This window comes from Oncorhynchus clarkii, chromosome 15 (assembly GCF_045791955.1).
Source record: "Oncorhynchus clarkii lewisi isolate Uvic-CL-2024 chromosome 15, UVic_Ocla_1.0, whole genome shotgun sequence".
Classification (NCBI taxonomy): domain Eukaryota; kingdom Metazoa; phylum Chordata; class Actinopteri; order Salmoniformes; family Salmonidae; genus Oncorhynchus; species Oncorhynchus clarkii.
This window is the reverse complement of record NC_092161.1, coordinates 16583264-16597810: the sequence shown is the minus strand read 5'-3', so window position 1 is coordinate 16597810 and position 14547 is coordinate 16583264. Positions and strand designations below refer to the sequence as shown.

The window sequence follows — 14547 nt, the reverse complement described above, 5'->3', positions numbered from 1 at the left end:
ATTGTGATTGACTACAAAACTAATTAGTCGTTATTTATGATGCAAGGTGATTTGTAGGTCAGTCAGTCGCCAGTCGCCTGCACTGTCGGCTGCAATGTCAAACAAGCCCCACGAATGACTGACGTGATGACTTACGGTTTCGTGTGGTCTGCCTGCTGTGTTGAATGTGCTTGAATAGTGGATAATAATGTCAGCATTATTGTTGTGCGTAAAGGCGTAATTGTACAATGTGCCAAGTAATTAAATAACTGCAGATGTTTCATTTGACTTTATTCTGATTTCAAACTTGAACTTTATAGTTTAATAAAGAATTAAAAATACAGTACATTATTCACAGTGCCTATCATTAAGACATCAACAATGTGATAACATTAAGCACATAAATAGGCTATATAATTGGTGTGATTGACTCATTTTTGTCATATAACAATTTATCAGAAAATGCATCAGTATTGTCAATATTGACAGAATCATGTCCCGTGCATAGACTGCATATATTTACATACATAAATTAAACTTGGTTGTACACTGCCAACATTTTCAGAGAAAGTATCTGAAGTGCATTGATTTTAGTAAAGCAATCAAAGTAGGCCAGATGCCCGACGTAGCTCTCAACCGAGTTGTGTGGTCTGTATCACAACCGAGTTGTGTGGTCTGTATCACAACCGAGTTGTGTGGTCTGTATCACAACTGTCTCTCCAGGCAGTGGGTGTTGCCCTCTTCTGGCAACGCAACTAGAGGCTGCAGACCAGAGCAGTGGGTCTGTACACGTATGTCCAATGCCAACTGTCATCATCAGTGCATGACCCGCATGTCCTCAGCACGACAACATGAGGTTAGAGTTCAGTCGCAGAATTATGATATTGCAGACAATGAAGCTGCAGTCGTCGCCTTTCACCTCTCTTAAATCTGACACCGCCAATAATGCACATAAATAATACCAACCGAGTCTGTTTGACTGAGGCTGCGATCACACAGGCAGCCGAATTCGGATATTTTTTCCGCTAATTGGTCTTTTGACCAATCACATCAGATCTTTTTTCAGAGCTGATCTGATTGATCAAAAGACCAATTAGTGAAAAAATATCAGAATTCGGTTGCCTGTCTTAACGCAGCCTAAGAGTGTCCCCTTTCCTCAGTGTCTGTCCAGTTTTCATCCATCCATATCAGCCCTGCTAGGCCGAGTCTCTAGAACCTAACATGGAGTGGGCGTTTAAGGGTGAGGGGGGTGTCGTGGTGGTGGGATGTCCTGCCCCCCCGACTCCCACCCCTGCCTCATCCTTCAAGTCTCCTGACGTAATGGACGAGTCCTGCTCGGGGTCGACCACCCTCACTCTCTTCTTGTCCTCCTCCTTTTTCCACTTCATCCGTCGGTTCTGGAACCAGATCTTGATGTGTCTCTCTGTGAGGCTGAGGGTGAGGGCCAGCTCGACACGCCGCGGCCTGCTGATGTACTTGTTGAACAGGAACTCCTTCTCCAGCTCCAGGAGCTGTGCTCGCGTGTAGGCCGTCCTTGTCCGCTTGTTCTCCTCCGCCTCCACCATGTAGGGGCCTGAGGAGGGTGGCGGGGGGTGGGGGACACGGGAGAGGATGGGGAGGGAGGAGAGGGTGAGAGAGAGAAAGGTAAAGGGGAGGGGTAGAATGGCGTATCCATTTTGTGGCACTCAAGATTAACTAAACATTGTATCCTGCCACAGTCAGGATACAATGTCCCAGTAATGTCCCAGTAAAGTCCCAGTAAAGCCTCAATCTAGGTGAAATTGATAATGACTCACCATTTAGAACTCTAGTGTACCTATCTGAAACACACACAGCAGCACATTGGCTGAACACAGTCAGTTCACACACTGATCACCAAAGACTGTATAGAAACAACTCTATTGGGTAACTGATGATACCTGAAACAAACAGTACACATGTAGGCCACAGGCCAACTCTCACAGATGACGATGCTGCTTCAGTAACAAATATACTATACTGAACGGAAAGTTTCTATGTGAAGCATCATATATTCTGTGACGAACAAAGCCCTGAAATGAAACAAATCACTTTCAAATCTACATGGGCCACCACAGCACATTGAATATGACATAACTGCACATTTATCACAATCACTCACAAATGGATCGATAAATTGGTTTGGAAATTACTATTAAATACTAAAAAGAAAGAATAGGTCTATAGCTACATTTTTATTACTGAGTAAGTTGACGAAAACCAACAACGAAAACCAACAATAGTTGAATGTCGTTTATAATGCGTGTAATCTCTAGTACTTGTCTATATTTAACAGCAATTTCACCTGAAAAGGTTTCACTAACTTTAAGGGTTCATTAGTATCAGCCCGGATCAGCAAGGCAATTTAGAGACAGTCCGTGAAAAGTGTATTTCAATTAATCACTTTTATTTCAAGTGAAGGTATAGGCCTACATGATGAAGGTATACCCTTATTATACTTTCCCACTGTTACCACTACAATTCATTTGTGTTTTGAATTCTGAAATTATGGCTCACTTGTTAAACTTTCGTTCAGATATATTGGTAAAGGGATTCGTTGATTTAAAAATAAACAATTAAAATCTATTCCATGAATTACTTGATGTGCTTGATAGATTTAGAGTTGGCTCATTCTTGCAGTGGTTGCGTTTGTCCGTTGAATAAAATATTTTCACTGAAATAAACTTGTATCGAAATTAGTTAAGAAAAGTTCATCGCTTGTAAAGTTACATGATTTTCTTAAATAATAAATAATAAAAACACATATCGCCTAATGAGGTTATAATAATTAACACATTTCTATGATAATTGTCTTAATAATAGGCCTACAAACAATATTGTTTAGATCATCTTTGATGAATGTTGAGTTGAGAGAATAATTGTTTATAGGCCTACGCAATAATTGAGAAGAACCGATTCTGCTTGAGACTTATCAACTTTTCCACTTGTTGTTACCCTCAATTTATTTAACAAATTAAATCCATAATAACATACATTCGTTTAATTGAAACCAACGCAAATGCTGTGTGATTGGTTTGAAAACTTGTTGAATTATTTTTGCCAAAAAATAATAATAATCCTAAATGCTCCCATTGACCCGCTGAACCGAGTTGATTTAAAATGGCCGCAACAGAAAATACTTTTAGGATTAAGAGTTGACTAATTATTTTCTGTTATCCTTAAACACTCCACGTTAATTATATACCCTTTAATATATTTTACATTAAAACATATATTGATATAACTAAGGTTATTGTAAGACACTTTCATATGTAATACGAAACATTTTTCATGAAGACTTATATGGATCATACCTGCCATTAGCAAATCATTAACAAATAAATAGCCACAACTGAAATGTTCACATATTTGAAGTAAATCGCAACTTGGAACTTAAGACAGAAGGCACACCTTCAGAGGCATACACAACATTGTGGTTTATATGAGGGGAACACAGGTCCTTTACAGATTAATTGACAAGGTAAACTGACACCCACCCACGACATACTGTATATTGTAGACATCATGATGTCATTTAAGTCCTTATACGTGCACAAAAGCCTCGGTATATTCAAACTTCATGAACATTTATGCCGACTAACGTTTGGTCATTCCTAAGGTCTATATATTCACAGCAGTGGCATAGCTAGCCTAAACACAAAGCAACAATATGGTATAATGAATGCGAGAGTTAGGCTAAATAGCTTTTGAATTATACTTAATGTTCAGTGTAATTGATGATGAATTCTCTATACATAACACTCACTCCCTTGCTATTGGCAAAATAAAACTCCTGAATGTTCAATTGTTAATTATTGAGGAAATACTTTTGTTGAAATATTGTATTTAGTTTAACTTGTCTAATATTTGTACAGTATAAAAGAATGTGTTCAAACTAAGTGTTCAAACGAATCCATTTCGATAGGCCTACCATAAAAGAAAGGTCTGCAATATTCCTATAAATGTGTGCGTAAAGATTCCTTGAGAGGCCATAGATTAATTCCTTTCTTTGCAGCACTGCGGTAATAATAACTATGAGAAAATGCCCAAGGTGACTGCAGTGAGTTACCTGCCCACTGTCCCTTCCAGGTGTGCGCGTGAGACTTGGTTGTTTTCATCCAGGGGAAAGGCAGGTGATATTTGTTCCTATCGGCACACAGAGCCAACCCCCCCGGGTATTCGTAACCCCCTGGCTGGAGAGTTTGCTGGGGCGCCTGGGGGTGGTGGAGCTGCGGCACACCCGGGTCCTCTCGCATGGGAATACTGTAAGGAGCAATGTCAGGGAGACTCGCCTGCTCTAGCCCTCCGATGGAGGGCGAGGAGTAGACGGACTGAGCCTGCCGGGCCATGTAGAGGCAGGGCGGAGGGCTGTGGCTGTAGTCCTCGCTGTGTGGACTCTGGTAGGCGCAGGAGTTCTTGAACAGCTGCGCTGGAGAATAGTAGTGCTCTTCTCGATTCATGACTGCCGAGGGCCAGGGCTATCCAACGGGTGTGTGTGCACACGTACCTGCGCCCTATAGCCTACGCAGCGTGGAATATTGTGCTCTGCTCTACCTGTGCTGCTCGTGCGCCTGGCGCCGCTATAGGCCCTGGACAGGTGTGTCATTACCATGTGACCCTGTTGCACCTAAGCCATTGGTCTCACTGTTTACACAAAACGGAAAAGTTCGCGACTTAGTTTCTATTTGTGTCTGTATTCTCTGACCTGCAGTCCGATAATGATTGAACAGAATTTACCGTGCGCAAATCAATGCCCTCAACAAACACTGCACTGTTTGACGCGGGTATCTGAGACCCACCTGCCGCCGGGTGGTCCTAATGCAGCGATGGACAGGTGAACGGGGGAATCTGCGGGTCCTATCTCTGCGCGCAGACATGTGTTAATGCCACCGAACACCTTATCAGAGAGATTGTGGCCTGCGAGACCAATCACGGTGAGAAACGCAAACAGAACGTGTCTTCAGAATGTCAGCATCATCACGGCTTGCTTTGGCTTTGTTGGTGGGAAAGAAGAAGAAACGATGGGAGTACAGTGCCTGTATGTGGATGTCACTGCCGTCGAACAATGTCAGCCATTGAACAGTTACACTGAGTGTACAAAACATTAGGAATACATGTTCTTTCCATGACATAGACTGACCAGGTGAATCCAGGTGAAAGCTATGCTCCCTTATTGATGTCGCCTCTTAAATCCACTTCAATCAGTGTAGATGATGGGGAGGAGACAGGTTAATAAAGTAACCAAACGGTCGCTTGTTCGAATCCCCGAGCTGACTAGGTGGAAAATCTGTCGATGTGCCCTTGAACAAGGCACTTAACCCTACTTGTTCCTTTAAGTCGCTCTGTGTAAGACTACAAATTAAAATGTATATCTGCCATTCAGAGGGTGCACCAGTTTGAGTGAGTCAAGAACTGCAACGCTGCTGGGGTTTTCACGCTCAACATTTTCCGTGTGTATCAAGAATGGTCCACCACCCAAAGGATATCCAGCCAACTTGACACAACTGTGGGAAGCATTGGAGTCAACATGAGCCAGCAGCCCTGTGGAACGCTTTCGACAGCTTGTAGAGTCCATGCCCCGAAGAATTGAGGTTGTTCTGGGGGCAAATATGTTGTACACTCAGTGTAGCCTATATGAACGTAGTTCTCTTATCAATATGCGATTGATAGAGGGGGAAATCGATAGCCAGATGTTATAGGCCTACTCGCATCGACTGACCCTGGTGATAAGCAACTTAGATTGGGAGGTGGTTGTCTTGGAAACTTGACAATGTGAGAGGGATCAAAGACCACGTCCTAACTTAACACTCTCCTAGTTGGATACCTTTTAGTGTTCTGTCAAAAGTTTCCGAACCTGCGACTTTTAAAATCCATCCCAAATGGCTCATTTAACACAATTTAACGGATCTGCTCTGGTTACTGGTATTAACAAACAGCATCAGAGCTCGTGTCTCCCGCTGCCACGTTCCCTCTGTGTTTGCTGGTCATTAGGTGCTCACTCCATTAAACAACACTCCTCGTGGAAAGAAAAGAGGAGAGCCAGGGTGTAAACCAATTATCATGGAGTGAGGAACAGAACTCAATTAGCGCGCGTGGCGCGAGGAAATACACGTATCTCCAGGACCTCAACTGGGGGCAAGGCAGCAGTTAAGGCCCATTACTTAAAAGGTCCAATTTAGTACGATGTTATAACTGTAATGTTATAAAGCACTATAATTTACTTCAGCCGACCCTGCAGGCCATCAATAACCATGCTTCTGACAGAAGAAATAGAACAAATGCCAGTCAAACACACACAGAAACGAATATGGCAGCACTGAGTTCTTCAAGAGCACTTACACCAGTATATTTAATGGGGCACTCAGCACCTGCTATAAAGTTCAAGTAAACCAATTCCATACAAATCAGTACATGTAATGTCGCTTAAAGGTGTTTATACTTGCTCGTCGTTTGAAAAAGGAAGGAAATTGTTCATCCGCGTCTAATCCCCGCTACACTGGAGACGCACAACGGAGTTTCTGAAGCGTGACTGCGTAAAATGCAATTTAGACCCCCTTTCTATGGCATTGAAATGTGCGTAATGGTTTTCAGTGAAAGGTAATGCGGCGTTGCTGAACCCTTTGCGGACACCAAATCCACTGATTCACAAACAGGTTTGCAATTAAAAAGCCTTTAAGGACTTGATATGGAGCGCAATAATCGTTAGTGCTGTGTAGGCCATTGAGAGGGGTCATAGCCGTAAATAGTGCAGCACGGGCTATGGACCCAAAGGTTGCTAGAAACACCAGATGGAACGTATTAATTAGTGCTGTAGGGAGCGATGGTTATAATGATTGAGTGAATGGCAAGCTGTTGATGCGGATGTTGCCTCAGCCCCTGGGTTAACCCCAGGAGCGCCTATGGAGCAACATTGAACGAATTCAATATTAAATTAAATTGCGCCAACAATATATTTCATATCGTATACATTATCACAATCCAAAATAACCAAATTACATTCTAATACAATTATTATCATTGCCTAAAAAATGATGGTAATTAAAATGAGGCCTGTTGAAGTTATGTCCTTATTGGCTCCCAAGTGGCGCAGTGGTCTAAGACACTGCATCTCAGTGCTGGTTCGATTCCAGGCTGTATCACAACCGGCAGTCATTGGGCGGCGCAGCGTCGTCCAGGATTGGCCGGTGTAGGCCGTCATTGTAAACACGGCCATTTGTTCTTAACTGACTTGCCTGGTTAAATAAAACATAACGATCTAATACTACTGTTATTAGTCTATTATTATCACTATCAACGGCTAATTATTGAATTAACATATTTGGGATATTGGATTCAAGAAAAAACAGGGTTTACAGAACCCGAGGAGTGCCACGGAAACAGCAGATATGATTTATTTAACAAACAGACGTTTCTGATAAAGCGGGTAGATACATGTCAAGAAGAGGGAGAAACGATAAAAAGTGCTTACCCAGTGGCGACAGCCTTATGTAAACACGACCAACTGTGAGGAACGACAGAAGAATTCAAACGACATTAAAATCAAATATATTCTGAGTGAAGAAATTACAGCACCATTAATCAAACTATGAGAGACAGTGAAATAAAAACGGCAACTCAAGTTAATGTCCAATCGAAAGGGTTATACAAAACATATCCTTCTACATTATGGGATTTTATACTTTATTGCATTTTGTGGGACTAATTATGTAGACTATATTTTAGTTAAAAACCATTAACATGAGAAGAGAAATTTGAACACGGTAGGTTAACGACCTGACCAGACAAACTTCCCTGAGCCCTATGGTTATAACCTATGATAAGACCCAATCAGTTCACTCTGTTGGGAGAAAACAGTTATCCCTATACATAGTGCAAGGGACATAAAAGCAAAAAGAAGGTCAAAGGCCCTAGGTACTGTCAGTGCAGAGGTCACCTTCTCCTGCTGGATTATAAGGCACATTACATCTGTGGAAAATGGAAAACACGAAACCTCAGCCAGTCTACCCTGGGGTCATAGCCGTACCCCTGTAGGTATGACTTCGTTAACCTGAACTCAGTTACTCAATCTGGATTGATTATCTCAAAAGGTTTTACCAGCAACTTGCACTCAGGACTAGGCTCTAATACTGTCACTAATGTCAGTTTACAGATTGTACCAGAGATGTACAATGAATTAACAGAGCTGAATGCAAGACAGGGTAAAGTGTTTGTCAAAATAGGGAATAGAAATAGGAAAGACACTCCTAGTTAAAAGATCAGTAGAAACAAAGACAATTTAATTGGTTATACTTGTCACAACCTTACAACAGCAACCAGTCTTTCTCACATTCTAACACAAACACACTCTCTTTCCAGTCATTCAATGGGTATATTTATGTCTTTGGGGGGGGGGGGGGGGGGGAGACCTCCTCTGGGTAACACCATTACAGCACTCCCTCCAAGGTTATGATGTCACACGTGGCTCCTTCCACTGAGGCGTGTTCTTGACAGGTGAGCGTGGTCTGCTGCAATGGTTTGATTGATTGAAGGTGTGGCCTATCGAGTGTGAGCTTGCCCTGGAGTGGAATGAGGAGGAGGAGCTACTGTCAGTGGAGGGAGCGGTCTCTACAACAGCGTTTCCTAAACTCGGTCCTAAGGCCTCTCCTGGGAGCACGTTTTGGTTTTTGCCATATCACTACACAGCCAATTAAAAAAAATCAAAGCTTGATGAGGAGTTGGTATTTTGAATCAGCTAGGGCAAAAAACAAAACATGCCCCCAGGGGGGTTCAGGACTGAGGTGGGGAAACCCTGGTCTAGAAGAAGATGGGGAGTGTCCTTCATGGGGACTGTGTGTCTCTTGTGACCAGAGGCTCTTTTATGTCAGTGTTTCTTGTCTCTATGGCTGTCTCTGTCATTGTCATTGTCTCAGTCCCTTCTGTTTTTGTAGCTGTCTTGGCCTGTGTTGCTATCTTAGTCTTAAAGATGGACACAAAAGAGACAAAGTTCTCAGCTGTCTCTATGATTGTCTTTGTCCCTGAGTCCCCTGTGGTCTTTGTATTCCCAATTGTCTCTGGGTGGTGTCCTGCCCCCTACTATTTGATGTCTGTACTCCTGAGTGGCCAGCAGGGCAACGCTGTGGAATGGTGTTGAGCAGGAAACGCTTGTTAGTGCTGCACAGCGGACACTTCATCCTGAAAGACAGTTGAACCAAAATGAACACTGCAAAGCCAGCAAGGCCTTCGATATGAGCCAGTAACTTTGACACCGGTCTGTACGGGTCAGTCATACCTTGCCGAGAGTCAAAGACATTCTGCATTGAAAGCCAAACACCCATAACAGATCCTTAACCAGATCCTTTGCTAACACATCCCACTCACCAGCCTGCTGGACCCATGGTTTCTGCTTGCACCCAGCCTGATTGGTTTCCTTCAACAGCTCATCCAATGCACGTCTACATGGAACATGGGGAGAGAGAGAACACCTGACCACTGTGACTGACCCAAACTTAAGGAAAGCGTTGACTATGTACAGACTCAGTGAGCATAGCCTTGCTATTGAGAAAGGCCGCCGTAGGCAGACCTGGCTCTCAAGAGAAGACAGGCTATGTGCTCACTGCCCACAAAAGGAGGTGGAAACTGAGCTGCACTTCCTAACCTCCTTCCAAATGTATGACCATATTAGACACATATTTCCCTCAGACTACACAGACCCATAAATAATTTGAAAACAAATCTAATGTCGATAAACTCCCATATCTATTGGGCAACCAGTGAAAAACAAACACAATTGCAAATGCAACCTATATTTATGTTGAATTATTTCCCTTTTGTACTTTAACTATTTGCACATCATTACAACACTGTATATAGACATAATGACATTTAAATGTCTTTATTCTTTTGGAACTTTTATAAGTGTAATGTTTACTGTTAATTTTTTATTGTTTATTTCAAAGTATTTATTTCACTTGCTTTGGCAATGTACACATGTGTTTCCCATGCCAATAAAGCCCTTAAATGTACATTGAGAGAGAGCAAGAGGGAGACATTGACATATAAAATGGGGCTAAAAAGGGAGAGTAGAGAAAGGGGAGAATAAAAGTGAGAGGAAAAACAGCAGAATGGAAAGCAGAGAGGGAGATGCATCACAACCTCAGTCTAAGAGGGCAAGCAACAGTAACTTAGAGGTACCTCATGTGTCCTGGGTTGACCTGCTGAGTCAGTAGTATCTTGTCTCAGTGGGAGAAACTGTTATAGCTGCCCTTTGACCACAGACAAGTGCGCGCAGGATCTCTCACGCACGCACATTATTTTACTATCAATGGTGCACACACACATCAATCTCTATTCTCACACTCCATCCTCCCCCAAACATTGAATTTCCAGCAGCTGCGACCCAAAAATAACTCCCTACTTGTTTGGTGTTACATTACCTTGCTGAATCTTTCAACAACAATTCAGTCGCTAAGTGAGATAGTTAGCTAGTAATGCTACAATTGATTGAATAACAGCACAACATAACTAGCTAATCATTTACAAGCATAACATGAATAGCAATCGACCTAGCTGCTGGAAAACAATGAACTACAATTTAAATAGCATAATAAATCTCCTTGACATAGCTAGCTAGATTGCCTTTTAAAACACCGATAAAATTCACATCAAGCAAGAAAAAATCATACTGGCAGTAGGATAGATTATAATATAGTTATCCAACTCGCCACCATCTGCCATGGTGTAGTGATCACTGTAAAAAAAAATGTTTAAAGGCAAATCAATAGTGCCAATGCTAGCTAATGATTATTTATGAACATTTCTGTTTACTTCTCCTCCACGGGGGCCTTCGAGCGAGCACCTCACACACCTACGCTCCGTAGTAGTGCCTTACGTAAAATCAGATTTCATTACGTAACATAACAGAAAGAATGACATAAAACACACACATTATTTTGACATATATTATAACAGTAAATATATAGTCTAAAATAAAAAATATATAGCTACATTTCTTTTCAGCAGTTGGTTTCGATCAGGCATAAAATTAAGCCTCTAATTTCATTTTTAGATTGACATTGCGAGACCCCGCCTCCATCTCCTTGACTGACTGCTGGAACAGAGCAGTGGGCGGGTGCTTCACCGCAAACGGCACGGGGGCGTTTTATGTGCGGCTGCTGCCGTTCGTCTGCGTGTGATCGAGGTCCGGTAATTGTCCCCTCTCCGGGCCAGAGTTCTCTGCACCAAGGAGAAGCCGGAATAGGTAATATAATGCATGTATTCTGCTCACACATCTTCACTGTCACGATATCTATATAGCTTTATTGAAGTCGCTATTGTCTGTCCATGAGCCATCTACCTCCGCGCTATTCCACGGACGGAGAAGGAAGGGAGGGGGGAATCTGACAATCAGACAGACACTCCGGCTGGTTCGCTCACCACCCCAAATGATAAGAATTGTGTTGCTGTCGTCTAAACCATTATATGATGCCTTTGAGAGAGGGCAGTGGATGAAATGGGTATACTGCAATTTGAATAGATAGCCTTTGCGATATGCTTTTTTTCTCCCATTCATAATAAGTCATTATTTTAGTCTGCCTTTTACAATTGCTATTCTACACAATGAAACGAATCATGGAGTGAAAATTGCACATTGAAGTTGTATTGCTTTTTGCAAAGAATTACAAGAGGATTAGGCTCTTGAAAGTCATGGTAGTGGTATTTTGCCCAGGGATTGTCATTTTATTAGCCTACTACCTTATTAATTAACGTGATCAACTGTCCCAGAGGACAAGAAGACATCGCGTTTCCCCCTTGTCTGACATGCAAGATTGTTGTAGCCTAAATCTTATAGCCAAGGCCTATCCATTTATTTGGGTAGGCAACAGGACAGACGTCATCTTCTTTGTGCATTTCATTTGTGCATTAGTCGCTGAGTCGCTGAAGGCGGTGACAGCTGCAACGCCTTGTCTGCTACTGGTATCAATAGAGAGAGCATGGGAAAGCAAGCCTTTGGAATAACAATACAATTACATGGTGGCCATAAGGCGCCGTGTAATACAGCAAAGACAATGACACACACGCACGCACACACACGCACACAATTTGAGTGCTGTTCTGGGAAAATAATAAAAGATCCTGTGCTGCCTAGAAGATATGAAATATTTCCCAGTCTTATGTAATGCCGCACAGTATTTAATGACATTTGCTGCTGCAATCCAATGATGTTGAAAGTAAGATCATATTTAAGTGCTCTTGTAACTGCTGTAAAGTGCTGGCAGAAGGATGCACACAGAGGGGCGAGAGAGAGACAGGCAGAGAGAAAGAGGGAAAGAGAGAGAGAGACAGAGAGAGAAACATGCAGAAAGAGAGAGAAAGAGAAAGATAGAGAGTCAGAGAGTGAGGGAGAGAGAGACAAAGAGAGAAAGACATCAGAGAGAAACAGGCAGAGAGAGAGAGTCAGTGAGAGAGAGAGAGGGAAAGAGAGACAGAGAGAGAGACAGGCAGAGAGAGAGATGGGGGGAACGAGAGAGATCTAACTTAGAGACTGCATTAGTTTTGCATTTCAAACTCATTCACAGTAGTGGTTGAAAGACACTGCACTTACCCACAAAACCATACCCCAAGAGCATCCACTGTGTGTGTACATGTGCGTGCAAGCGTGTGTGTTTGCGTGATAAAATTATGTCAGATCTTTGTTATGGGAACAGAGGAGCCTTGTGTCCACATGAATAATGCATCTCCAGCTGCAGTATAGACACAGAGGCAGGCACGCACACACACACATACACACGCATGCACGCCCGCACGTACGCCCGCCCGCACACACACACACACACACACACACACACACACACACACACACACACACACACACACACACACACACACACACACACACACACACACACACACACACAGGAGCAGGTAGTGGTACTTTAAAGACGGAAAAGGGTACCAGCAGTCAAGGAGACGGAAGCAGGTTGTCACAGAGATTAGAAGCAGGTTGTTATGGATACAAGTTACACAGAGGCACGTAGTCATGGAAACAACAGCCATGAAGACAGGCAGAAACGGCAGTGGCATAGTCAGAAGGGCCAGAAGTGTTCAGAACATTGAGAATATAGCCAGCAGCAGATAGAAGTGTACATAAATAGAAAGAGAGAGAACACTCCTATATCTATCCATCTCTATCTATCCATCTCTATCCATCTCTATCTACACAGCTCGGAATGTCAAGCTCTACTGACCATGCTCTGTAGCCATGGAGACAGGGGCAGACCCTCACACAGACAGGAGGCTGCATCTCAACAGTCTAAAGGGGCTTCCTCTCCGTTCTGAATGAAATACACAGGAAAGGGTGAAAACAATGTGATGGATGCCTATTGAGCATTTGCTATGATCTCTCCGTTTCTTTCCGATCCATGCAGATGGAGGAAAGGAGATAAATATAGAGGCTGGTAGTCAGGTGCTACTAGCTTGGATCTGCTTCCTGCTAAAATCCACCTCCTTGTGTCCATGTGTGTTTATGAGCTCAGGGACATGGCTAGAGTACTGTAGTATGGGAAGTGAGTCTAAATGGCTTTGGACGTGAGACACAATGAAAATGACGAGTACACAATGCATTAGTTCTAAGGACGGCTCAGCCTTGGGGAGTTGGAGGAGTGGATGGCAGTGTTTCAGAGCTGCATTGAGTTTTCCATTAGCTCTGGTTCTCTGCAGAACCTGACACACACACACACACACACACACACACACACACACACACACACACACACACACACACACACACACACACACACACACACACACACACACACACACACACACACACACACACACACACACACACACACACACGCCTGCAGGAACAAGGCAAAGTTCACTCCCCAAGTGTCACTCTCAGTGATCAGTTGGCAGTCTTCCACTTGTTTTTCTTGTCGCTTTCTATATCACCCTTCTCTCTCTATATCACCCTTCTCTCTATATCACCCTTCTCTCTATATCGTCTTCTCTCTCTATATCGCCTTCTCTCTCTATATCGCCTTCTCTCTCTATATCGCCTTCTCTCTCTATATCACCTTCTCTCTCTATATCACCCTTTCTCTATATAACCCTTCGCTCTATATCACCTTCCTCTCTATATATCACTCTTTCTCTATCACCCTTTCTCTCTATATATCACCCTTTCTCTCTCTATATCACCCTTCACTCTATATCACCCTTTCTCTATATCACCTTTCTCTCTATATCACCCTTCTCTCTATATCACCCTTCTCTCTATATCACCATTCTCTCTATATCACCATTCTCTCTATATCACATTCTCTTTATATATCACCCTTTTCTCTATTCTACCCTTCTCTCTATATATCACCCTCTCTCTATTCTACCCTCTCTCTATATCACCCTCTCTCTATATCACCCTTCTCTCTATATCACCCTCTCTCTATTCTACCCTCTCTCTATATCACCCTCTTTCTATTCTACACTCTCTCTATTCTACACTCTCTCTATATCACCCTCTATCTATTCTACCCTCTCTCTATTCTACCCGCTCTCTGTTCTACCCTCTCT

General features: G+C 42.8%; 2 protein-coding genes across 2 annotated transcripts in view; one reads left to right on the top strand and one right to left on the bottom strand.

Annotated features, from left to right (window-relative positions):
• The window catches only part of LOC139366972 (ligand of Numb protein X 2-like), a 38685-nt gene that overhangs the window by 968 nt on the left and 23170 nt on the right, over positions 1-14547 (top strand). The window contains exon 2 of the mRNA XM_071104787.1: positions 11042-11233. The gene's annotated coding sequence lies outside the window, so the exon portion shown is untranslated. The remainder of the gene's footprint in view (positions 1-11041; positions 11234-14547) is intronic.
• Positions 254-9427, bottom strand: LOC139366973 (homeobox protein Hox-C5-like). Its single transcript, XM_071104788.1, has 3 exons — positions 9355-9427; positions 7466-9168; positions 254-1552 (listed from the first exon to the last, which is right to left on the bottom strand). Exon 3 carries the CDS (start codon positions 1542-1544, stop codon positions 1176-1178), a length of 369 nt encoding a protein of 122 aa, XP_070960889.1. The 5' UTR covers positions 1545-1552; positions 7466-9168; positions 9355-9427; the 3' UTR covers positions 254-1175.